This window comes from Carassius gibelio, chromosome B2 (genome assembly GCF_023724105.1).
Source record: "Carassius gibelio isolate Cgi1373 ecotype wild population from Czech Republic chromosome B2, carGib1.2-hapl.c, whole genome shotgun sequence".
In the NCBI taxonomy this organism is placed as follows: Eukaryota; Metazoa; Chordata; class Actinopteri; order Cypriniformes; family Cyprinidae; genus Carassius; species Carassius gibelio.
This window is the reverse complement of record NC_068397.1, coordinates 12,962,468-12,987,477: the sequence shown is the minus strand read 5'-3', so window position 1 is coordinate 12,987,477 and position 25,010 is coordinate 12,962,468. Positions and strand designations below refer to the sequence as shown.

General features: G+C 38.1%; 1 protein-coding gene across 3 annotated transcripts in view; it reads right to left on the bottom strand.

Moving 5' to 3' along the window:
* Positions 1-25,010, bottom strand: part of clcn2a (chloride channel, voltage-sensitive 2a) — a 66,135-nt gene that overhangs the window by 40,543 nt on the left and 582 nt on the right. The window contains exon 1 of one of the 3 annotated variants that reach the window (XM_052549007.1): positions 17,930-18,333. The exons of 1 other annotated variant lie outside the window; for it this stretch is intronic. In XM_052549007.1, coding sequence (XP_052404967.1) covers positions 17,930-17,980 — 51 coding nt within the window. In that variant the 5' untranslated portion in view covers positions 17,981-18,333. Of the gene's footprint in view, positions 1-17,929; positions 18,334-25,010 lie in introns of those variants that run through there. One more of the 3 variants, XM_052549009.1, reaches the window with a different exon arrangement.

The window sequence follows — 25,010 nt, the reverse complement described above, 5'->3', positions numbered from 1 at the left end:
TCCTCCTCTGCTCCGTCTGCCTCGTTTCACACAACCTTTGCACTCCTTTGTCACTCATTCAAAACATCTACCCACCTGAAGCCTTTGTCCAACTAGCGATGCCTAATCGCACCAAGTCATCGTCTTCATCGGCCCAATTAAACTCTCCCATTATTTACTAACAGAGTGACATTTAACCTTAGCAACACAAGCTGTCACATTCAATGACCTGCTGCAACCAATCAGATTGCACGGCCGATATGTGATGCTCCTATTGTAGGTAAGCTCCTGACCTCTCCCAGAAATTCGGAAAAGGGTTAATGTGGCGAGCTGTGAAAAAGAAGGTTTGCCCAACAGACGCTGCCTCATCAAATCAAGCTCAATCCCGCTAACACTTCAGAGCATACTTAATCGATACAATATGCCTCTAAAGTGTTCCCCTTCAGTATCCTAGCGGTCAAACAGACCAAGAAGGGCACTGCACACGCTACACACCTCCGCCCTGTCACTGAGCAGTTATTGGGCAAACGGGGAACGTTTATCTATTCTTCACACAGCTGGTACTAGAAGTCAGATCTGAGAGTGCTGTTTTCACTTGCAACTGATCAATAACTGGAGTAATGGTTATAGACATGACCATATTGCTTTTTTTTGCCGTATCTATTATCTCTTTGACACATACAATCAGCATGTGATTAGAAAGGTCAGTGTTTCTCATTATCACTAGCAAACTATCATGGCAGTGCCCAAGCCCATTATAGATCAACTAACATCAGCTAATGTGTTTACACTACAAAATAGATTAATTTACAAGTATTTGATAATCTCGATACCTGATATGATATAATGTAGTTAACAAGTTTGTGAAAACGTTGCATAAAAAGGAAACATCAAATAAAAACCAGTCATACAGCGCTATTGCTGCTGTGATGTGTCATGTAACAAGCTTAAAATAATAAAGTTAAAAAAATGATAAATAACTGTCAGATTTAAGAACTCATGTCGATAGCTCAGCTTTGAAATGTATGTGTGAAAGGTTTAACTGATTTAAAAATTACATTAATAATTTAGGGATGGGCGATTATATAACGGTAGACCTGATTTTGAAATTTTTCAACTGGTAGAGATTTTCCACTATAGTCTCTATGGCGGTTACTAGCTCACATGATGTTGTTGTGCGTCATGAAAATGTAATGTTTGCACATTTTTTTTTGTTTTAGAAACAAGTGATGTTAAGCCATTGAAAAGCAATCGGCAGCGAGAGACAGTCTGAGAGACAGTCTCTGAGCACTGTCAGAGAGGCATGTTCATGTAAAGACAGTGCTCATATAAAGAGAGGGAGTAGTTATTTTTGACATTTTAAAGGCCTTGAACTGTTAAATACACACACTTGTATGTGTCAAAATGCTCGTCTTTGCAAGTATCCTCATTTAGGTCTTAAGTGAAAGCAAACAACTGAAAAAGAAAATGTGTTAACAAAAAACAAAAGGAGCCACAAAAGCCAGAACCAATGGCGTAAAGGGTATTTCGTAGTGATAATGCATGTTATCGCGCAAATCTTTTACCAGGTGTTTAGAAAGCAGATCAATGTTCGCGACAAAAAAAATATCTGCAAACTGTAATGAAGCAGAGATCAGTCAGCTTCTCACTTTCTGCGCTGAAGTTGAGATCGTTCACCAGATTAAGTGAAAGTTAGCGTTCCTAGCGTGTCTTTACGGGATCTTTACGGGTTGTGTGTGAACACACGCACATATTCCGGGTAATCACTGGCAGTGTAAAAGGGGCAAATTCTAGCGACCTGGGAACAATTGCCAGGACACATTACCCATGTATTTTCCAGAATGGCACTGTGAAAGGGGCTAAAGTTTGGCCAACTGGAGCAGACTCTTTACTTCAGGATAGGTTTCAATACATGGACTGAAGTATATTTGCTTCTCAGCCTGCCTTTTGCTTTCACACGGACATTGATATCTATACCTCCTCTGTACTGGATTACATCAACACCACCACTGACAGTGTTACAACAGAGTGTAACAGAAATGAGTCGAACCAGACAAATTAAAGAGTCTATCAAAGCTGTGTTGAACACGAGCCGAATTCCTCAGGAAGTCATAAAACATTCTGTGCCACAAGTCCCAAGGAAGATAACCAACCAACCAACTTTCAGCTTTCAACATTAACACCACTAGAACAATTATTTACAATTTCAATTCGAAGAAGAGAAATTTGGTGTCAAATATGAGTTAAACACTTCCATTGACTTCCCCCCACCTAGAAGACCAAACTGAAATTCCTAAGGGGGAAGGGGCTTTAAACCTCTGTCTTCACAGAACATCTCTTTGTCATGAGAATGGCAAAGAAACATGTATATGGACCAGAATGAACTCAAAAAGACTTATAAATGAATCAGTCCATCGCTTCACTCCATATTCAGGGTTCTAAATTAAAATTAAAAAGTGTTAATTAAAACTTACTAGCCAGTTTGGCTGGTGATGCATGACATGAGGTTCTGTTCTCGATCATTTATCCCCCTGGCAGCACTTCCTACATTTCCCATGAACACTGTGCTGTAATGCTACGTGATGACGTTTCATATGCTCATTGGCTGCACGCAGTTTGCAGTGAAACCAGCACGAAAAAACATGGAAACGAATAGCGTCCATCAGAAAACACAAGGAAGAAGAATGAATGGAGCCAGAGCAGGGAGCATAGACTGAAAGAGGAAAGAGTTAGCTATTAAAGAAAAAAAATTAAGATTAAACTAAATGTGGCGGTGGCTGGGACAGATTTCTGGGGGCGAAAAGAGGAACGAGGCAGGGGATGAGGATATTACGGAGAGCCCCGCACATCACCTGTAGGAGAAAAAAAATCAATCCGTGACGACGGTTTTGCAATCCGTCCCCTCAGTTTATAAACCGTACTCACAAATTCATAAACTGTTCCCTCGGTTTAACAAATTGTACCCACAAATTCATAATCCGTGCGCACACTTTCACAATCCATTCCCTCGGATTTGTATTTGTAAACTGACACGCATTTGTAGCTCCGCCCCCACCGGCAGATTCATTTCTGTTTATTAAACATTATTTTTCATAGTATCCAATGAGTCCACGATCAGCATTCACAAATAGTCTTCTTTTTAGCGTTTATTTTAATAGTGATTATTATATTAATCACCAATAGGATAAGACACAGCCGCCTGTGTTTTATGACCAAAAAAAAAAACGCTAAAAAGAAAAAGAAAATAAGGGTAAAAAGCAATACAAAACAAATAATATGCCGGTTATGTTTTCATTCCTTTTCTCTCTAACTGAATGCAATGTTATTTTCGGCCTCATTATTTATTAAAAACATTAACAGTGAAACATGCATCTAATTCCGGCAGGTGGGGTGGATGGAGCTTAGTATAATAAAATAAAATAAAAAATAAGTCTTCATGCATGTTAAGAAAGAATTGTAGACAAGCATTTACAAAACTGTCAAAGTTTATTTAAAAATAAAGCAATTCATGAATTATTTTCTTGTAATCATTTATTTAGCCTACAAATTAAAATGATAAAAATAACTTTATTTTTATTTTTATCATTATTATATATTATTATACAGGTTATGCATAAGAATCTTTTATCCAAAACAATTTACAACAGGAACAGGAAAAAACAGGAAAAATTTACTCCAGAGTTAGTCACAATGCCAGGTTTATTGTACAATAAACAATAATCAATAATCAGTTGCTATTATAAGATTATTCCTTTATTATTATGAAACCTATTCCACATAATAATAGTCAATAAAACTGTATGTTAACAGGAGCTTGCTGCATGAATCCGTGAGTACGGTTTACAGATCCGTGGGAACGTATTGCGAAAGTGTGCGCATGGATTATGAATTTGTGGGTACGGATTCAAAAACCGAGGGTACGGTTTACAAAAACTGAGCGCACGGATTGGAAATTCGTGGGCACAATTTGTTAAACCAAGGTAACATTTTATGAATTCGTGAGTACGGTTTACAAACTGATGTTTTTCATGCCAACAATGTTAATAAAATGATCAAATGCATTTAGTGGCACTCATAATTTGTTATTTTTACCGGAAAAAAAAAATGGCTAGTGGAAATTCTGATTGGCTGGTAACTTTAGAAAGTTACCAGCCACATTGGCTGGTGATCAAAAAAGTTAATTTAGAACCCTGTCCATATTCATTTATGTGTAACCCACACATTTGACTATCATGTTATAATCACTTATTGTGTATGGTTTTTTTAATAACTATGGTATAGCTTAATGATTCATAATCGTGTTTGGTATGTGTGTGATCGAAATTTTCTTGCTTGATATTGTCCTGACAATCATTTATTTGTCAAATATATCATAACCTGGTAATAGGAATCATGTCCAAAATTAGACCCTTCAAGGCAGGAAAATTCGGACCACATGCTTGGTAAGATAAACATATGATTTATGATACCCCCTAGCCAAGACAATATCTGATTGGTCAAGACAACATTTGAGGTGTGGCCAACAGGCCAGTTTAAATACCTAGGACACCATAAAATCTTTGCTTTTAGTCTCTAGCTATGCTGCTGCTATTAGCCATGCCAACTTTTAGTTCTAGCCTTGCTTGTGCCATCAGTCATGCCTGCCCTTAGCTTTTAGCTTGTAGCTTTGCTACCTAGCTTTAGCTTCTCTAGCCATGCTGTTTAGTCATCACTGTTCTTTGAGCGCGGTTCCAGCGTGCTTCGGCCTGCAAGCCTGCTGCTACTTAGCCACGATGAGAAGGAACACAACCTTGTCTCGTCAAACTTTACTTCTTTTCTTTTCCGTTTGAGAGTTTAGTGTTCTGAGTTAAGTTTTGTAACGTCGAGTCTCCGACGCCTGACCTCGGATGCCCGATCAACTTCAACCAGCGCACACGACTCTGCACTTTCAGCCAACGCCCAACAACCACGGGCTTCCCAAGACGTCACTTCAGCGACTGAACTTCCAGCCAATCAACGACCTCGGGATAGCCCTTTCACCGACACTCCTTTTTCACAGGAGACGCAAGTAACTTTACCTCCAGACTCTGACCTTTACTGGGGTATCTAATATAATTTTAACCTCACTGAGGAACTCAATGCGAGCGCTAATTAAGTGATTGATGGTTGTTCATGTCTATGCAATTTAATGTATTGCTGTAAACTTGGGATTCCATATTTCCATTCTCTTAAACTCCTCTTTCCCTAACTTTCGATCTTCCTGCAACTTGTATGAATGTGTGAGTTCATGCGTTTATGTGTTAGATTAGTTTATATGTCTTAGATTTATCTAATAAAGCCTTATTCATATTGAAAAGAGAAGTATCTTGTGTTTTGTGCTTACAAGTTAATGTCTTAAACTGCCGATCTTGTTACTGTGCTAATTGATAGTGTTTTCACTATAGTTTGGATATTAGTATCCAGCGCAGATTTGATGTTAAACGGCTAGTTCACTGAATCGCAGGGCGTCTCAGTGACCAGCCGTGAAACAGTGATTCTGTTCAAATTCCCTTTAAAATCTTAAATGATTCCCTTTGAGCTAAATTGACCTGTTTCCGTTACAAGAGAAACAGATCACAACATACCATGATCAGAATCCATGGATGAACAAGGAAGTGCGACTCCTGATGAAAGCCCACAACACTCCCTTCAGGTCAGATAATGCTCAGGCCTACAGCAAATCCAGGACTAACCTCAGGAGGGGCATCAAAAAGGCCAAGTACTGCTACAAGCTAAATGCAAAGGAACACTTTTCAAACTCTGACCCCCGACGCATGTGGCAAGGCATCCAGGTCATCAGTGACTACAAGCCAAGCAACTCCACTCCAACGGTCACAGACGTCTCCTTCCTTAATGACCTAAATAACTTTTATACTCGCATTTACTTCACTTTTTTTTTTTTTTACTTTTTTTTATTTAACACTGTCATTCCCTCCAAGCTAACCACAAACCTTGGAGACCTGGACATTAACACCTCCCTCTGGAACTGGATTATGAACTTTCTGACTAACAGACCTCAGCATAGCATATTTAGGTCAGCCCACACCTGCTCAAACACCATCACACTCAACACTAGCGTACCACAGGGCTGTTCGTTGAACCCATTCCTCTGCTCCCTGTACACCCACGACTGTAAGCCTGTGCATGGATCCAACTCCATCATTAAGTTTGCAGATGACACTGTGGTGATGGCCTCATCATAGACAACGCCTACTGGGAGGATGTACAGCACCTGGCTGCATGGTGCGCTGACAACAACCTGCTCCTTAACACCAGTAAGACAAAGAAGCTCATTGGGGACAACAGGAAGAAGAAAGGAAGCATGCATGACCCCCACCACATCAATGGTTGATGGGATGGTTGTTGAACGTGTCTCCAGCTTCAAGTTCCTGAGAACCACCATCTCTGAGGATCTTTCTTGGACCACAAACACTTCCAGCTTGGTCAAGAAGGCTCACCAGCACCTCTTCTTCCTCAGGACACTGAAGAAGAACCAGTTGTCTTTAGCCATCCTGGTGAACTTCTACTGGTGTGTGATCGAGAACATCTTGACCAGTTGTATGACAGTCTGGTATGGGAACTGCTCATTTGCTGACCGCAAGGCACTGTAGAGGGTGGTGAAAACCACCCAACGCATCACAGGACACCACTTCATGCAATTGAGGACATCCAGAGAAAATGCTGTCAACGTCGAGCTCTCAGTATTCTTAAGGACTCCTGTCACCCTGAACACAGACTGTTTAACCTCCTGCTCTTTGGGAGGCCTCATCTCTACATCTGGTTTACAACAACAACAAAAAACAGTTACACTTGTTATTACTTGCACTACTGTCTGATCATTCATAGAGAATATTGAAAAATCTATTTGCACACTGGAATATTTTTCTATGCACTTTTTTAATGTCCATTGCACTAGTGTAAATAATGTTCATATGTTCATAGATTTTCTGCATATAGTGTAGAGCTGTAATCGGGCCTTAAAAGTCAGGCCTGACAGGACCCGAGCCCGACAGGTTTCGGCCCGAGCCCGACAAGTACATTTTGATTGACAGCTTTTTTAAAGCCCGAACCCGTTTACAGCCCGACATTATTCAAATGTGCGAACGCACACAGCTCTTTTGCCTTTTTTCAACAATGAGTAATTTATTCATGTTTTAACATAATTTACTCATAACTAACGTAGACTAGACCACTTGGAAGTTGGAATAAAGAAATAAAATAGGTCCTCTGTGACATCGTAACATCTCAGCATTCAAGACATAGGCTCATTTAACCTATAAATAGACCAACGCACCAATAAATCGAATCATTTAAAAAAAAATTAATTAAGATAAATTTTAAATTAAGATGGCAATAACGAAATTAAGATAAAGGCTCCACCGGATTTGCTTTATTTAATAAAATAATGCCAACATTAGCGTAAATACTCTGTCAACATTATGCATTTAAGACTCAGTGAATATTTAGTTATTTGAAAAACCTTTACTCACAGAGATTAGGCTCGGTCTACATGTTTTTGTGGAGGAAAATGATTGAATCCACTGTAGATGTCTTCAGCATGTTCCTGCACTCACTGATGGTGCATCATTATTCACTCATTATTCTCATTATAAGCATGGTCAAAACTTTTCCACACCTCAGAGTTTGCTTTAGTTGCTGGTGCAACCAAAACATAATCACCAGAGGCAAGCCTCCGTTACACCTGCTCAGCATTCATTTTCGCATCTTTCTCGCACTAATTGAAACGCATCACATGACCGCTCGTTTACCTCGCAAACCGGAGCGCAAGCCCGAGCCCGGCCCGAGCCCGCGTAAGATGATAGAAATTAAGCCCGAACCCGACCGAACCCGTCGGGTCCCATCGGGTTCGGGGCAAAGATCTTCAGCTCTAATATAGTGTACATACACTTATTACACATTCCATCTGTATAATATTTTCATAGTACACCTATCTGTATATCACGCTGATAGTATCTAAAAATTTGTAAATTAGTGTATGTCTATAGTACTGCCTTATCTGTATATTTATTGTACATTTGTAACATATTGTGGACACTGTATATCCTGTACTTACTGCTTATTGCACTTCTGGTTAGATGCTAACTGCATTTCGTTGCCTTGTACCTTACATGTGCAATGACAATTAAGTTTAATCTAATCTAATCTAATTTTAAGCAAAAGTAACTATATTGTGATATATTGTTACCTTGAAATAAAATGATTCATAAAATGATATAAGATTATGGTTATATTGCCCATCCCTAATGCTGTTCATTTCAGCCTGATCTCACAGTCAAAACGTACATATTTAGACGTAAATTAAAACTGTCCAATACGTATGTGCCTTTACGTATTTACAGTGTCATTTACTTATTATCTGGACGTAATTACAGGTTCGATACGTATCGAAATTTACGTAAAAACAACCTCAAATACGTACAGATAGAACGTGTTCTCTGACCAGTCAGTTATTCATAGAAATTTGCTCATGAAGCTGCTTTTCAATGCATAATTGGTAATTTTTTTAAATATTTATGTATATTTTCCCTTTTTATGATTTTTTTTTTTGATAAATGTAAGATCTCTATACCTCATCCGAACCTAAACCTACCCATTTTATACAGAATGTTAAAAGAATAAAACATAAAACACAATTTTAGTAAAAATATAACATTAAAACTTTTTTTGAGCCACTAACGTTAATCTTACACCTACCCCTAAACCTACCCATAACAATTTCTTAAAACTACATAACGTTACTGTTATAAATAACGTTAAACAAATAACAGACAAACAAACATGACGTTAATCATTTATTGTTTTGCGAAAAAATATCAAAAGTGGTACCAAAAGTAGTTCAAATGATAATGAGTTCCAGTCGCAGTCCTCTCTGGAGGTAATAGTTTTTATAGGGTACAGAGCAGAATTTAATTTATTAATCCGTGAAATTATGAATCTGTCTTCTCTCCGTGAAGGCACACCCAAGCGCAGTACTGATTTAAAATGTCTATCAACTGAAAAACGACATGTCGCAATCTGTGACGAATTATGTGAGAACCAATGAGAGTTCGATATCAGTGCCGTAAACAATGACGTAACGTTCCTGTGACGCACTGGCGATATTTTCAAATTTGAATCATAACGAGCGCGGGCTGTGACGGACGCAAACATTCATTTCAAACATCTGGATTCTAAAGATATGGAGTACAGCAAACAAATAAAATGGATGTGATTTGTAATTTTATGCTGTGCTTTTGTGTATCTATGGTTTGCAGCACGCACAGAAATGTTATTCCTATTAAGTAGATGAGTAAACTGCTTTCAATAAATTCAATAAAAAACATTTATTGATATGACAATTAAATACAACATATTTAAATCATTAAAGCCATGATTTTAATATTAAATACATGGGAATTCATATAAATTTGCACTTTACGTTAGATTACGTTTTTTTAGCTGCTAACACGTAAGTATTTGTACGTTTTACTGCTATAAATACGTCTTAAATTGTACGTTTTTATGTGCATGAAAACGTAAGTAAATGTACGTGTGGTAGAACCACATTTAATGTAAAAATACACACGTATACTCATGAGATCACGTTGTTCATTTTGATAACTGGCGAAAGTAAATAAAATAAATACATAAACATTTGTCTAAATCAAAGTCACGTGGTGGACCTAATAGTGGCCTGCAATCCCAAGGAAGTACCATGGAATGTGTAAATTTTTCCTCATTATCAAGGACACTAACTGACCTGTACATTTAATGGTACACAGCGAGCAAGTATGTTAAACAACAACAACAAAACAACCTACAGATACAAAATCTAAGGAGGGTTTCAGGTGAATATGAGTGGCCTGTGGCAAAGATCTCTCTAAAGGGTTTTGGAGTGTAAATGCACCCTGTTACCACTTCTGCCTCAGAGCCTCTAGCCAGCCACCTGAGAGCATCAAGTGCCCAGTTCTGCGTCGCTAAGGCAGGTGTGGCACTCCACTGTAAGTTAAATGGAACATTATATCCACCACAATGATAGATTTCTGTATACTGCAGGACATTTGCTGTCCTTCATGATTGCTCCTTGTCAGACTGTGCAATATGACCCCATTGAGATCTTGTGCGATGCCCACAGCAGACTGTGTGACATCTTTTATGTCAATTGTGCGATGTGCATCTTAGCTAAGACTGGTTATGATTGACAGCCATGACTGGGCGTTTTACAGTCCCCATCACATTCTGACATCCTCATTGACACGCAAAATTGAAATGGGCTGCTCAAACAAAAGCAAGCTGTTTTTTTATTTTATTCAAAGTGTCTGGAGTCTGTGGCTATGCTAAATAAGATGTCATTCTTCACACCAGACACCAGAGATAATTTTGATGGTATAAAAATAACTCAAGGGGCTACAAGACATTTGTGTTAAGCCTATCATATAAACAAGTATTTTCAACTAAACGTCTCTCTCTCTTTCTCTCTCTGCCTCTTCTGGTCTCTATCCACACACACACACACACAGATAACGTCATCAATTGCTGTGCTCCAATTGGTTCTTCATTTGATGGGTGTCACAAGAGTAGTCACACTGGAGAAATGTGCCCCACATATTTTAACATTACCAGAACCCAGTAAGAGAAGAATCATCACAATTAATTGTTCATCACTGACCATGTCACATTAAGTCTGCAGATTCTGCATTAAAACTTCCTTTTTTTTACTATGTGAACATTTTCTCAGTAAGCAAAAACATGGCAAAAATTCTAGAATGGTGAAATAAAAAGAACGCATACACCCAAAAAAAATAAAAAAAATAAAAATACAAACATTTTCTGAGTAATAGTATTGTTTTTAGTAAAACACATCTAAACATCTAAACGTGTTATTTTGAAAGCAAACTTTTGTAAAATAATAATAATAATATAAAATATTATCTCAGTTATTTATGTGATAAGAAAAATTAATTCGATTTTTTTAACCTTTGTTTGTTTAACATTGGTGCTGTTAGCACTATGCTCTACCTGTCTACCAGCTGGGCTACCAGAACATAGTTCACAAACACTCTGATTAGGATGATCAAAAACAAATGTTGATGCCATGAAAATTATTTAAATGAAAAAAGGGGGTTTTGTCACGTACCGTCACGTAAATGAAAAACACTCATATTAGGCCAATAAAAACAAATGTTTAAAAATCTGGTGTCAATGCAAATGCTTAAATTTTTTTGAAAGAGGTCTGCATTTATTTAATCAAATATACAGTAAAAACAATAATAATGACGGGTACATATTGTTATAGTATATATTGTTGTAATACATATTTTTCATAGGCTATAACATTAAAATTTAATTTATTAATTTATTTAATTTATTTGAATTTTAGGCAGCCATTGCTCAAGTCTTCAGTGTCACATGGTCCTTCAGAAATTATTTTAATATGCTGATTTTGGTTTCAAGAAAGTTGTGCTGCTTAATATTTTTCAGGAATCTGTGATGAACAGAAAGTTTGAAACAGCAATTATTAGTAAAACGATGACTTGACTCTCACTTTTTGCAAACCAAATGGCTCCTCTGTGAATAAAAGTAAACATTTCTTTAAATAATAATAATAATAATCATTTTATTTTGTTGTTATAACAAGGTGGACACTTTTCTCAAGATCTTACCATAAACTATAACCTACCTCAGCTTTTGGCTTAAAAAGAATGTAATCTAATTTTGCACATATTCTTGATAGCTTTTTATCAAGCCTTTCTTGCCCCTATGTCACATCTCTACACGCAAGCTTATTAAGATATTGCACAAGTTTTAGCTCCTCCATGTCACACCTTCTTCAATATATATAAGGTAAAGGTAGAGAAAAGACTATTGAATTGGATTAGCATTTAGCAGAGCCAGAAGATGGATAAAAACAACCTCTGTAAGCAACCACAGATCCTCTTGTATCCTAAAACATATCTTCTAAGAAGAAAAAAAGAATCAAGGCATTGATCCCATTACACTAATGACTCTTCTGCATTCCAGCACACCTGATGTGGACTGATTTGACACTGAGCCAGAATGAAGAATATTAAAGAATTGTGTTATATCTTTACCAGAGGTGTTGTATTAAATTATAGTGGTTGAGGGCCAAATGGTGTTTCAGATGCTTGGACGGAGATCATGCGACTAAAAGCTGATGTGAGATTAAACTGCCTTCTTTAATCCATTTTGCAATCAGGTTGATATGGCTGTCATTAGAGCTGTTGCCTGGCCTGCTTAAGATTATTCATTGCTTCATTTGAGAAAAAAAATAATAAATGGGGAAGTCAAATAAACTTGGTGAGTGATGAATAGCATATCTATTTGGCATATCATTTATCCAAGAGCATATGAACACTGCTGATCAATTTACGTGCATGCATGACCAAACCGCAGACAGTACCACTGGCTGTTAGAGACTTCCCACCACAACCTCGCTCTTGCCCATGTTTTGTGGGTAAAGTGAGGTCATTAGCATCTTCCTGCTTTAGTGAATGCACCATAAAGATCCCTTAGCGGTGCTAAAAGTGTAATCACATGTCTTTGACTCCATGCACCATGCTGGAGATGTGTGGGGAGGCTGATGTCACACCGTAGGACTTGTATCCTCTGCACATCTACAGACTTTGATCTTATCAGTGGCCAAAAATCCTACCCCCCTTGATGGAGGACATTGGAAAGCTGTCTAAACATCTGTTCTTGTATATCCTCAATGCTGAAACACACACTGAAAGGTCAAAACCAAGAGTCATATATCTTGGCTGCTAAAGGCGGGGTTTAAAGGGACAGTTCATAAAAAAATGAAAAGCATAATTTACTCACTTATGGCGCTTTTCCAATGTGTGGTATGACTTGGTGCGGCAAGGCTCGGTTTGTGTTTCCACTGCAGTTTAGTATCGCTTTTAGTGTGGGTGGGACTATTTATATGTTGTTATAGTTGCGCCACCTCTACTGCAGTTTATTTTATTCCGCATCACCCCCATAGACTGTCGCCCCTTCAGGCTAATCAAAAGAATCAATAGCTGGGTTTCCATCCAAAGTTGCAAATTTAACTAATGCGCAAAATTGAAATATTGCATAAAACATTTGTGAATAAGCACCGTTTCCATCTAATGAGTCAAAGAGAACAAAATCCTCACTTCCTGATAGAACTGGCACTATATATTACTAAGAAAACATGGAAAAGCCACTGAATGTAATCATTTTCATATATACTCAGATCGAGCAGACGAAAAACTAAATGAATGAGTCATTACTTTAGGAAGTGGATGCCTGCTGTTTGGGATTGCAGTCATGTAACAGTTCGGGGAGGCAATTAAACAAAAATACTATGATGACATGGATTAATGCGTATTGGAGATGCGAACCGTTTAAAACGATTCAGTTCGATTTGGTGAACTGGTTCAAAAAGATCCGGTTACATCGGATGATTCGTTCGCGAACCGGATATCACAAACTGCTTTGTTTTGAACTCTCTCCCACAACAGACACGGAAGAGAAGACAATGCTGAATAAAGTATTGTAGTTTTTGCTGTTTTTGGACCAAAATGTATTTTCGATGCTTCAAAAAATTCTAACTGACCCTCTGATGTCACATGGACTACTTTGATGATGTTTTTCTTACCTTTCTGGACATGGACAGTAGACCGTACACACAGCTTCAATGGAGGGACTGAGAGCTCTCGGACTTAATCTAAAATATCTTAAACTGTGTTCCGAAGATAAACGGAGGTCTCACGGGTTTGGAACAACATGAGGGTAGTTCATGAGTTATTAATGACATAATTTTGCTATTTGGGTGAACTATCCCTTTCAGTGTCACAACATCCTTCAGAAATCATTCTATAATATACAGTCGTGGCCAAAAGTTTTGAGAATTATATAAATATTGGAAATTGGAAAAGTTGCTGCTTAAGTTTTTATAATAGCAATTTGCATATACTCCAGAATGTTATAAAGAGTGATCAAATGAATTGCATAGTGCTTCTTTGCCATGAAAATTAAATTAATCCCAAAAAAACCTTTCCACTGCATTTCATTGCTGTCATTAAAGGATCTGCTGAGATCATTTCAGTAATCGTCTTGTTAACTCAGGTGAGAATGTTGACGAGCACAAGGCTGGAGATCATTATGTCAGGCTGATTGGGTTAGAATGGCAGAATTGACATGTTAAAATGAGGCTGATGCTTGAAATCATTGTTCTTCCATTGTTAACCATGGTGACCTGCAAAGAAACGTGTGCAGCCATCATTGCGTTGCATAAAAATGGCTTCACAGGCAAGGATATTGTGGCTACTAAGATTGCACCTAAATCAACAATTTATAGGATCATCAAGAACTTCAAGGAAAGAGGTTCAATTCTTGTAAAGAAGGCTTCAGGGCGTCCACGAAAGTCCGGCAAGCGCCAGGATCGTCTCCTAAAGAGGATTCAGCTGCGGCATCGAAGTGCCACCAGTGCAGAGCTTGCTCAGGAATGGAAGCAGGCAGGTGTGAGCGAATCTGCACGCACAGTGAGGCGAAGACTTCTTGAAGCCTGGTGTCAAGAAGGGCAGCAAAGAAGCCTTCTCTCCAAAAAAAAAAACATCAGGGACAGACTGATCTTCTGCAGAAAGTATAGTGAATGGACTGCTGAGGACTGGGGCAAAATTATATTCTCAGATGAAGCCCCTTTCCGATTGTTTGGGGCATCTGGAAAAAGGCTTGTCCGGAGAAGAAAAGGTGAGCGCTACCATCAGTCCTGTGTCATGCCAACAGTAAAGCATCCTGACACCATTCATGTGTGGGGTTGCTTCTCATCCAAGGGAGTGGGCTCACTCACAATTCTGCCCAAAAACACAGCCATGAATAAAGAATGGTACCAAAACACCCTCCAACAGCAACTTCTTCCAACAATCCAACAACATTTTGGTGAAGAACAATGCATTTTCCAGCACGATGGAGCACCGTGCCATAAGTGATAACGAAGTGGCTCGGGGACCAGAATGTTGAAATTTTGGGTCCATGGCCTGGAAACTCCCCAGATCTTAATCCCATTGAGAACTTCTGGTCAATCCTCAAGAGGCAGGTGGACAAACAAAAAAAAACAGCTAATTCTGACAAACTCCAAGAAGTCATTATGAAAGAATGGGTTGCTATCAGTCAGGATTTGGCCCAGAAGTTGATTGAGAGCATGTCCAGTCGAATTGCAGAGGTCCTGAAAAAGAAGGGCCAACACTGCAAATACTGACTCTTTGCATAAATGTCATTTAATTGTCTATAAAAGCCTTTGAAACGTATGAAGTGCTTGTAATTATATTTCAGTACATCACAGAAACAACTGAAACAAAGATCTAAAAGCAGTTTAGCAGCAAACTTTTTGAAAACTAATATTTATGTAATTCTCAAAACTTTTGGCCACGACTTTTGATAGTGCTAAAAAATTGTATTATCACATTTATTTTTATTTTTTTTGTGAAACTGCAATCAATTTTTATAGGATTTTTTGATGAATGGATAGTTCAAAAGAACAACATTTACTTAAAATTGTAATGTCCTGTACCATCACTATCACTTTTGATAAATTTATTTATTTAAAAGAAAAGAAAAGAAAAAAAAAATGTACTGACCCCAAATTTTTCAACGACAGAGTAAAGCTTATTTATGTTCTTTTTTTCCAATTTATCTCTTCGGCAGTCCCCAACCACTTTCTTCGCATTGAAATAAACATCAGACCACTTCACAAAGGAAAAAAGAAATATGGAATGACACGAGGGTGAGTAAATAATGGCAAAATGTATTTGTCATCACTTGTCACTTCTGGGTGAACTATTCCTTTAATTGCCACTGCTCTTGTAGTCCTGACTAATGTCTTCTCTGACTCAACCAATTTCACCAGCACACTCAAACCCTATTTTACTCAATCCATCTTTCGGCAGTACCTTCAATTTATCCATCCTCTCAGACAAGTAAACAGCCACTGATGCGATTTTCCATTGAAATACAGTGCCCCTGCTTTCCGCCACTGTCACCTGTCTGTAATCTCTACTCAACTCTTATCCAGCTCTCATATGTAAACCCCTGCAAGGGCTGCAGCATTTCAGCTAGAGATGGCAGACAGATTTTTGATGGATTGAATGCTGCCAATGACCAGACAGGGTGATAACAGAGACTCTCCACCGGTCCATGCAGTTGGTGCACAGTGACATAGAGGAGTGATGTGAGCTAACACTAGGAGGAAAGTGTCCTCAGGCATGCTATTTTTGCCAAAAGCTTGAGCGAAACATATCTGACCTGGCTCTCGAAGAAGCATAAACGTAAGTTTCATGGTTCTATCCCTTCTTCCAAACAATTCAGAAAAATCTTCCAAAGGTACTGCCAGCAAGTGCAGATGAGAAGCTTGAGAGAAATAGATTCTTTGAAAGGAGCGGGGGGGAAATTGCAAATAGTGCGGGTATGTGCAATTGTGAGCTGCAAGATACAAAAGGCCACTGAAGAGCAGACTCACTGCACTTGTGATGCCCTCAACTGCAAGACAATTTGAAAAGGTCTTTAGAAACGATAATATTGCCAGTACAATCACATGAGTTTCAGTGCAAACACGAATCACTGATCAAGGCCAGATTTCTTAAAACTGACAATATTGAGTATCATATTTGAGCATTTAGACTCGGAAAATGTGAGTCACAAAAGCATAAGCACTGCGATATCCCAGGAGAAATTCAATTAATAGACAACAAAATGCAGAGAGTGAGCTTGTGCGCATACTGAAAGAAAAACAAACACGGCATGGAAAAAACACACATCACAGACTAATCCTCCTTTGGCCAAATTTGTCCAGACAGACTCGTGCCTGGCAGACAGTGCAGAGAAGCACGTTGTGAGGACAGTAAATGATAAAAACACCAATCAGAACGAGCACAACCCCTGGTCAAAGGAAAAGGTGTTGAGAGAGGGAATGAAATCATGAGTCTCCAGCCACCATTTTGTATAGTGCTGTATCGATCCTCTTGCCGATAAGGAAAAGCAGGGCCGGAAAAAAATGTCCCAGTTTCATTCATCACACACATAGATGCCGAGGAACACATCGTCTGGCCCTGCAGGGAGAAAGGGTGCACGGAAATAGCCTGAACTCAAAAAGACAAGATATGAACGCAACACATGGATCCGAGTGCGGCCACTTCACGCCTACCTTCATTATGCAAACACATTTGTCATAACAGTGCATAAAAACTTGCTCAGATAGATGGATGCTAGTGGGAGGGGAGAACCAGGGAGTTGTGGCGCAGAATGAAGAGACTGTTCCCCAAACCGACTGTTTGAACATGTCCTTCTCCAGTTCTCCTTCTCTTCATATCTGCCTGAATATAGAGATATCCCTGTCAAATGCTCCAGGGTACAGCTGTCAATCATCATGTGACAGAAAGGGGTGGGTGGGGGTGACTGGTGTATGAGTCCATTAATATTCAGAGTGGATCTACATTTAGTCCACAAGTGCAGGAGCAGAAGTAGGAGGGGCACTAGAGGGATGAAACAGGGATGAAGGGGGGACTTTGATGATGCCCTTAAACTTGAAATGTGGATGAACTCATGATGCAAATGATGCTATTAGTTATGCCTCAAATGTTATTGTGGACTCTGCAGACTTGAATTACCTCCTATATCAACAAACAAATTACTTAATTAGCTGGAAACGCATAGAAGTTTGTTACAAATGACAAGCAACACACAATAAATGAAATATCAACAGGATTTTTCATAGCAGGCCAACAATAATTTCATTCTCGCTATTCAACTTACGTTTTAGCGTCGAATTAAGCAATTCAAAGGGTGATTTCGTTCAAAATTAAAATAAACCCAGAACTTTACACTCACTCAGTCGCACTTTTACGCATAAAACGAAATAAAAAAAGAATGACGTTCACAGCATTATGCTCACCAGAGTTTGCTGATACTGAAGCACGCGCTGAGGGGCTCGGTCTCGCGCCATAACCGTGTATACAGCGGGAATTAAATATTTAAACGCTATACGGTATTCCCAAAAGCCTCAAGACCACCTCTGCATCACCGTGACGCAATTCAACAAGCAGCATGAACGGAGTAACAGGTCCTTGTCCGCAAAATACAGCCCAGCAGCAGCCTATGCAGCTGTCGAATGAACTCTTCCCTCTTCCCGCGCGCGCACGGCAACATATGCCATAACGCGCTGGAAACCCACTTTGTGTGGGAAGACAGGGGTTACTACACTTCATACCTGTTGACTCGATTGTCAAAAATCAATGGATATATTTTCTACCGCTGTGTGAGTAATCGCTATTTTGCTCTACCGTGAACTCAAGCACTTAACGCGTAGATTACGCATGCCAGGCTGTGTTATGACTAAGTTTTAATGACCCGAGGCAGGAACAGATATGTTTTCAGTTTATCATGCAAAGATTTGTTATTTACAATGAGAAAAAAAAACCCTTAAATGGATACTCAAAGTGCTGAATTATTTTCTGTTGAAATTGGGATGCACCTGTTACCCTTCAAAATGAACTGATATGGAATGACAAAGAACATCTTCACTATGAAAGCCTGTTGAGAGCCAATGGGCAGTTCATAACACCGCTCATTAATATTACAGTAAATACTAAATATAGATGCAAACTTGAAATGCATAGGATGCACAGGCCCACAAGCACCAACAGCTCAAAGGCTTCATGGGATGAAAGACAGAATTCCTTGGAGAGAGAGAAAGAAACCAATAGGTTGTTAAACAGCTTTCCCTACAGAGGCAGAGACTGGTAGGCTGCTTTTGTGCTCAGTAACAGGTCTTCTGCCAGCTCAGGGAACAGCAGGGGTACAGGCTGGGATGAAATATGAATGTATCACTGTGAATTCTGACAGTTTTCTTGCAACACTGCAGTGTTTTTGTGTACAAGTGTATGAGCTCTCTCTCTCCTCCATGCATGCTCATGCATACAGAACTCAAAATCACTGTCCTCATAAATACTGATAGAAACAACTTGTTTTTGTGTTTGCAGCTGTCATCAAAAAGATCATTGCAAAGTCAAATCTCGTAATATTGCTATTGCTAATGTCGCTGGTTAACAGGTTTTCACAGACACTGTTCCTTAAAGTTATAGTCCTCCCAAAAAGGTAACAGTTCTGTCATTATTTATTCACTGTAATGTTGTTCTGCAGATATTTTGAAACAAAACAGAAGAAAACAAAAAGTTTTTGTCCATACCATTAAAACTCAATGTAGTCCAATGTTGTTTAAATCACTACTTCTTCAAAATGTCTTATTGAAGGAAATTAATTTTAAGATTAGTAGTAAATAAACAGACCTAATGTATTTGTGGCTTCATACATCCGACTGCACTGTGCAGCCCCCTTAACTTAACCTATGTTTGTGCACAAAGGCTCCATCATGTGGTATGGACAGGTGAGCATCCCTACCCATTTGCATTTCTTTGAATTGGGTGTTCCAACGCCCTCAGCACTAACACACTGACCCAATTTAATGCATATCTTCAACAAAACTTTCTGAATATTCTTTTAATGAATTGTTGAAGCCCAAAAGAGCTCAAAAGCATGGAAGCACATGGGTAGCAAAATTAATTTTGAAATGTAATTTGCAATGCACAATGACAATGCAATATGTAAAATGGCAATGCATGTCTGTATTTAATTCCTATACACATGTGCAATGTATAGTGTAAAATGAAAATGAAAATTCAATTATAAAATGTATATTTGCCATTTCCTACAATAGCTTTAATATGTAAATTAAAAACATTTTAACCCTTTATAAGTTGCAAAATGAAAGTGAAAATGTATTACCCAAATTGATTAGATGTTTAAAATAGCAGATTGTAGATTAATCATTTTTCCTAAATGCATTTACTTACGGGTAGCAAACTTGGGTTTGCATTTTCATTGTGATACCGCGTTATAATTGTAGCAAAATGCAGTGTGAATTTCAAAATGCATTCTGAGCCAAAGGTGTTGCAAAATGGTAATTTGGTCAACCCAAAATGGTCTTTTATGTTTCTTAAATGCATTGACACTTACACTTAAGAGGTCTGAATTGCATTTTCATTAAACACCCTGTGATTAGTAGACTAGTCAATGGATTTAAAAATGCATTCTTAGCTGATCACACCCCACAACCTGTCAATCATTACATCAAGGCGGGGCTCGGCAACAAGATGCACAATTGGTCAATATTCACTGTTAACCAAACCCTCAACATTTCTCACTGTTTACACTCCAATTGATGCACATAAGCAAACAGACGGTGCAATTCTACACTCAGGCCTATTTACTTGCCACTTTACTGTGGCTACACCATCCAGAAAAGTCTGAAAGACATCGTCAAGATAGTCCATATGCCATTAGTTGTTCAACCGTAATGTTATGAAGTGACAACAATACTTTTTGTATTTCAGCCACGCCACAAGGATACGTTTTCTACGTATATTTACACTGTTTGTTGAATTGTTGAATAAAGTCGTTATTCTTGTTTTATTCGCTGCAAAAAATATTGTCGTCGCTTAATAATGTTATGGTTGAACCACTGATGTATCCCTTTAAGATCTCTCGGTCTGTTTACACTCTGGTTGATGCCTATAACCATACAGAAAACGCAATTCATGCTTGCCCCAGATGACAGTTAACCAGTCCAATCTAGACGCAGCTGTCACAGAACATGCCACAGCCAAAGACAGATAAATGTGATTTATTAATATTTTTTAAATAATCGCGGTGTCCGGTGGCTGCTCTTGAGACAGGTGCATGACATGTAGGTGCCATGGAACACACACTACATTACGGATTAAAAGAGAGCAACATTATATAATGTAAGGTGGTAAATAAGTGTAACGTTAGAATTGCACTATTTACTCACATGCATCACTCGCCATGCAGACAGTGAGATGTGCAACACACCTGCAATGCTTAGGTGCTCGGAGAGACGTGATCCATTATAGGAGAAGAATAGTAGGCTATAGTGGCAAATAGGTAAAAGCGTAGAATTTGCTTATCATCAATTTCATCAGAGTGTAAACAGAAAGAGATGTTTTGGCAGGTAAAAAGCATTTGGTTAATTGTGAATTTTGACCTATTGTGCATCTTGTTGCCAAGCCCTGCCTTGATGTAATGATTGACAGGTTGGGGGCTTGATCAGCTCGGAATGCATTATCAAATCCACATTGACTTTACATTAGAGTGACCATATTTTAGTTTTTCAAAAAGAGGATATGGGGCGGGGCTTCATCTAACCGTATACATAGCAAGATTTTTGGTTTGCTTATTTAGTTTTTTAAATAAATAAAAAGAAAACAAGTAAATAATAATAATAAAAGAATGGGGAATGCTAGTGTTAGAGGGTAATTTTTAAATAAAAATAAAACAGAAGTCAACAGAACAGAAAAAGAATACGTAATGCTAGAGTAAGAAGGTCATTATTTATAATAAATGAAAAGGAAATAAGAAGAAATAAGAATTCTAGTGTTACAGTCTATTCGTTTTTTTTATAAATAAAACAAGTAGTTAGAATAGAAATAAAAAAAGAGTGCAAATGTTAGAGGGTCAAGTTTTTTTAATAATAATAATAATAATAAAAAAAACAAGGAGATAAAATTAGAAGTAGATTAGAACCAGGAGGGAACAGTTTATCTAGAAGTCCATGAAAGTTTTATCATAGGTAGAATGGAAAATGTTAAAATACATGCAAGTCCAGTAAATGTAATTTATGCAATATGTCAAAACTTTAACTCACTTGGGAAAATCAACCCATGGCAACAGTCTGAAAGGAAAACAATTCTGAAAAAGTCGGACTTGGCAACCCTGCATCCAACAAGAACTGCTGGAGTCAGATTTGACTGATCACAGGTCAAGAATAAGGAGAGATGACTGACGAGACTCTGGCTGAGAATTTGCTGCTCAACAGATCCTGAGCTCATTGAAAAATATCTGATATTCTAAGATATGCTCCCTTTACACAGAGTGTGTGTGATTGAGAAATCGAAAGTGAAAGTAAACAGGGTAATTGCTCATTCCAAAATATTTAAATACACTGCATCCTGAGACTGGCTCCCTGACGTGCCACAATTATACACAATATTAGAATGATTAAAGGTCCCGTTTTTTGCACTTTTTTGAAGCTTTGATTGTGTTTACAGTGTTCAATATCACATGTGTTCATGTTTCGCATGTAAAAAAAACACAGTATTTTTCACACAATTCACCTATCTGTATACCGCTGTTTTCACTGTCTCAAAAACAGGCTGATGACTTCCTTGTTCTATAAAGTCCCTCCTTCAGAAATACGTACCGCGTTCTGATTAGGCCAGCGGTTCCTGTGTCGTGATTCAACAGCAGCTGAGCGCAGGCTGACCTCCTGGAAATGCGATTGGACTAGCTTTGAGAAGCAAGTTGGCAGGAGCATGTGCTGGAGATGTACTTATAATCACAGGAGTGTTTTTACTAACGAGATTCGCATGAAAATCGCATTCGTTTTTTTTGCACAGTTCTAACATCTAGTTAACAAAGCTTAACAGCGTTGCCCTTTGTGTAGTAAGTTACAGAAACTGTTAAACGCACCAACTTACAACTTACGCACCAAAATACACTCACCGGTTGTGGTCCCTAAACAACGCCTTCTCCAGACAAGGAGGGAACTGCTCCATCTTTCAAGAATAATCTTTTTGCGAATCCGGCATTAAACTGATTGAGATTGAGGAAGTTGTCCTCAGCAAGCTGTCCTCAGCAAAATGTGCTTCACATAGTTTTACATGTGGATTATAATTTTCGGGAACCGAGTTAAACATCAATTGTAACCATTAATCTCCAAATACAGCGTCCCTGGGAAGCCCAAACAAAGATGATTGGACTCAGAGATGAAAATAACAACGTTTCAATGACATGGCAAACACAAACGCAGCTATTCCTTTTCTCCGTCGGAGCCCAACAAGAACACATCCCCTTTTTGTGAATACATGTGGGAGGAGGTTTGTCAAAACACTGTTTTAGTGATGTCATTACTGCAGGAACTAGAGGGATGTAGTCCAAATGGGTCGTTTGTTGTAGGCGAATTCTGTTAAATAAAATATCTCGCTTGGCATTGAACTTTGAGCTTTAGAATTTTACAGATATTATTTATACTCTAACAACAACATTACACACTAACTAAAGTTTAAAACATGGGATCACAAAGAAGGGGACCTTTAAAGGCGTGGACAAGAATATCGCCGGAGCGAAACACGTTGTGGGAGCAGGCGACAATGGTCAGAGATTCAGTGGGAGCGGGATTAAGAACAAAGCCAAATCCCGCACATTTTGGGCAATTAAGAAATCCCAGACAGACACATTTTTGTAGGTCCAAAACGAGGACATATGGTCTTTGGTCACCCTACATTATCGCGGGGGAAATTTAAAAAAAATGCAATTTAGATGTTTTAAGTGTAGGTGTCAGTGCATTTAAGAAAATGAAAAGACATCACTATTTTGCTACAACTTTGGCTCAGAATGCATTAAAAAAATTCACAATGCATTTTGCTACAATTATCATGCGGTATCACGATGAAAATGCAATCCCATCATTAAAATGACATTTCAATTATAATTTTGCTACAGTTTTTGCTTGGTCATGATAAACATATCTAGTCAACTTGAGTAATACAATTACATTTTCATTTTGCAATCTATAAAGCATTAAAATATAATTTTAATTTATTTATTGGATTGTCATTTTGCATATTACATTTCAAAATGAATTTTGCTATGCTTTCAAAAGAACATCTTGTTCATTGACTATTTAAATATGGGTCTGGGTCGATATTAGATTAAATAGAAGTATTGCTATCCCAGACAGGGAATAAGTCCCAGTGTGCATAAAACTCAATAGCATGTGGCTCTTTTCTGCTCTGCCAAAATGGTTTTAGCTCATCCAAAATTCTAAGAGTTTAAATACATTCAGGTTGGAAATACACTGTATTTGGTGATTTGAAAAGACAAATAATGAACAAATGCTATAAAAGCAAATTATTTTTTTAAACTACACAGTTAACTAATGAACAAGTTATTTGCATATACAATAAAATTATTTAAATAAAAGTAATTCATTATATATAATTTCCCTGTAGAACACAAAAATTTTTTTTTTATATATTTACTGTGTTACATTAGTGTCATGTGAGTTACCCTGATGGTGTTTTGTGTTTGGGCAACACTGTGGTCTGTTATTATTAGTCACTGTTGCTTTTTAAGTCAACTTTAAGTCACCATGTGGCCTTCCAGTGTACCATTTGTATCTCATTAGCACATTACAACAAACAGATTAAACATCAGATAGGTTATTATAACACATATAGCTGAATGGCATACAGTATACACTTAGAAACAGTGAGTTTGGTCACCAAAAGGCCATCCTGTGATGCTTGTAATACAGACATTTTTACCATAAATTTAGTGCGTGCATAGTTTTTTTAATCAATCTTGAATTGATAGCTATTTATCAACTCTACATGATACCAAATCAATCAAGTTGGGAGATAAAGTTTCTCTCCAAGTTCTGAGATTTTTCCCTCTCCTGAATGTGAAGTGTACTCTTCAATTTCCAATTTCAACAGAGTTTGTCTCCCAAGTGAATGCAGAGGTGAGATATCGATTTCTGTTTTAAATTATGTAGATGCGAATATAAATATATCTTGCGCTTCAGGTTACTCCAACTCTAAGAAAGGACCTTGAAGGGACATCGGATATAAACGACTGAATCCACAGGGTGTCTTGAGAGCAATATAGAACATCATCTTACATAGAGTCGGTCTGACCAAATGTTGCCTATTTGTCCTCATTAGAGGATCTAGATGAGAGAATCAGGCGGGTGTTCAACTCCCTGCCCGAATAACACTGTGCCCTTGAGGTCCACAAGACAACCAAGTCGATTAAATGCCCCTCGGAATAAGAATACCATGCAAAAGCTTCAAAAAGGCGAACGGGTTGTTCTGATGGCAGTTGAGTGACTTCTGGCG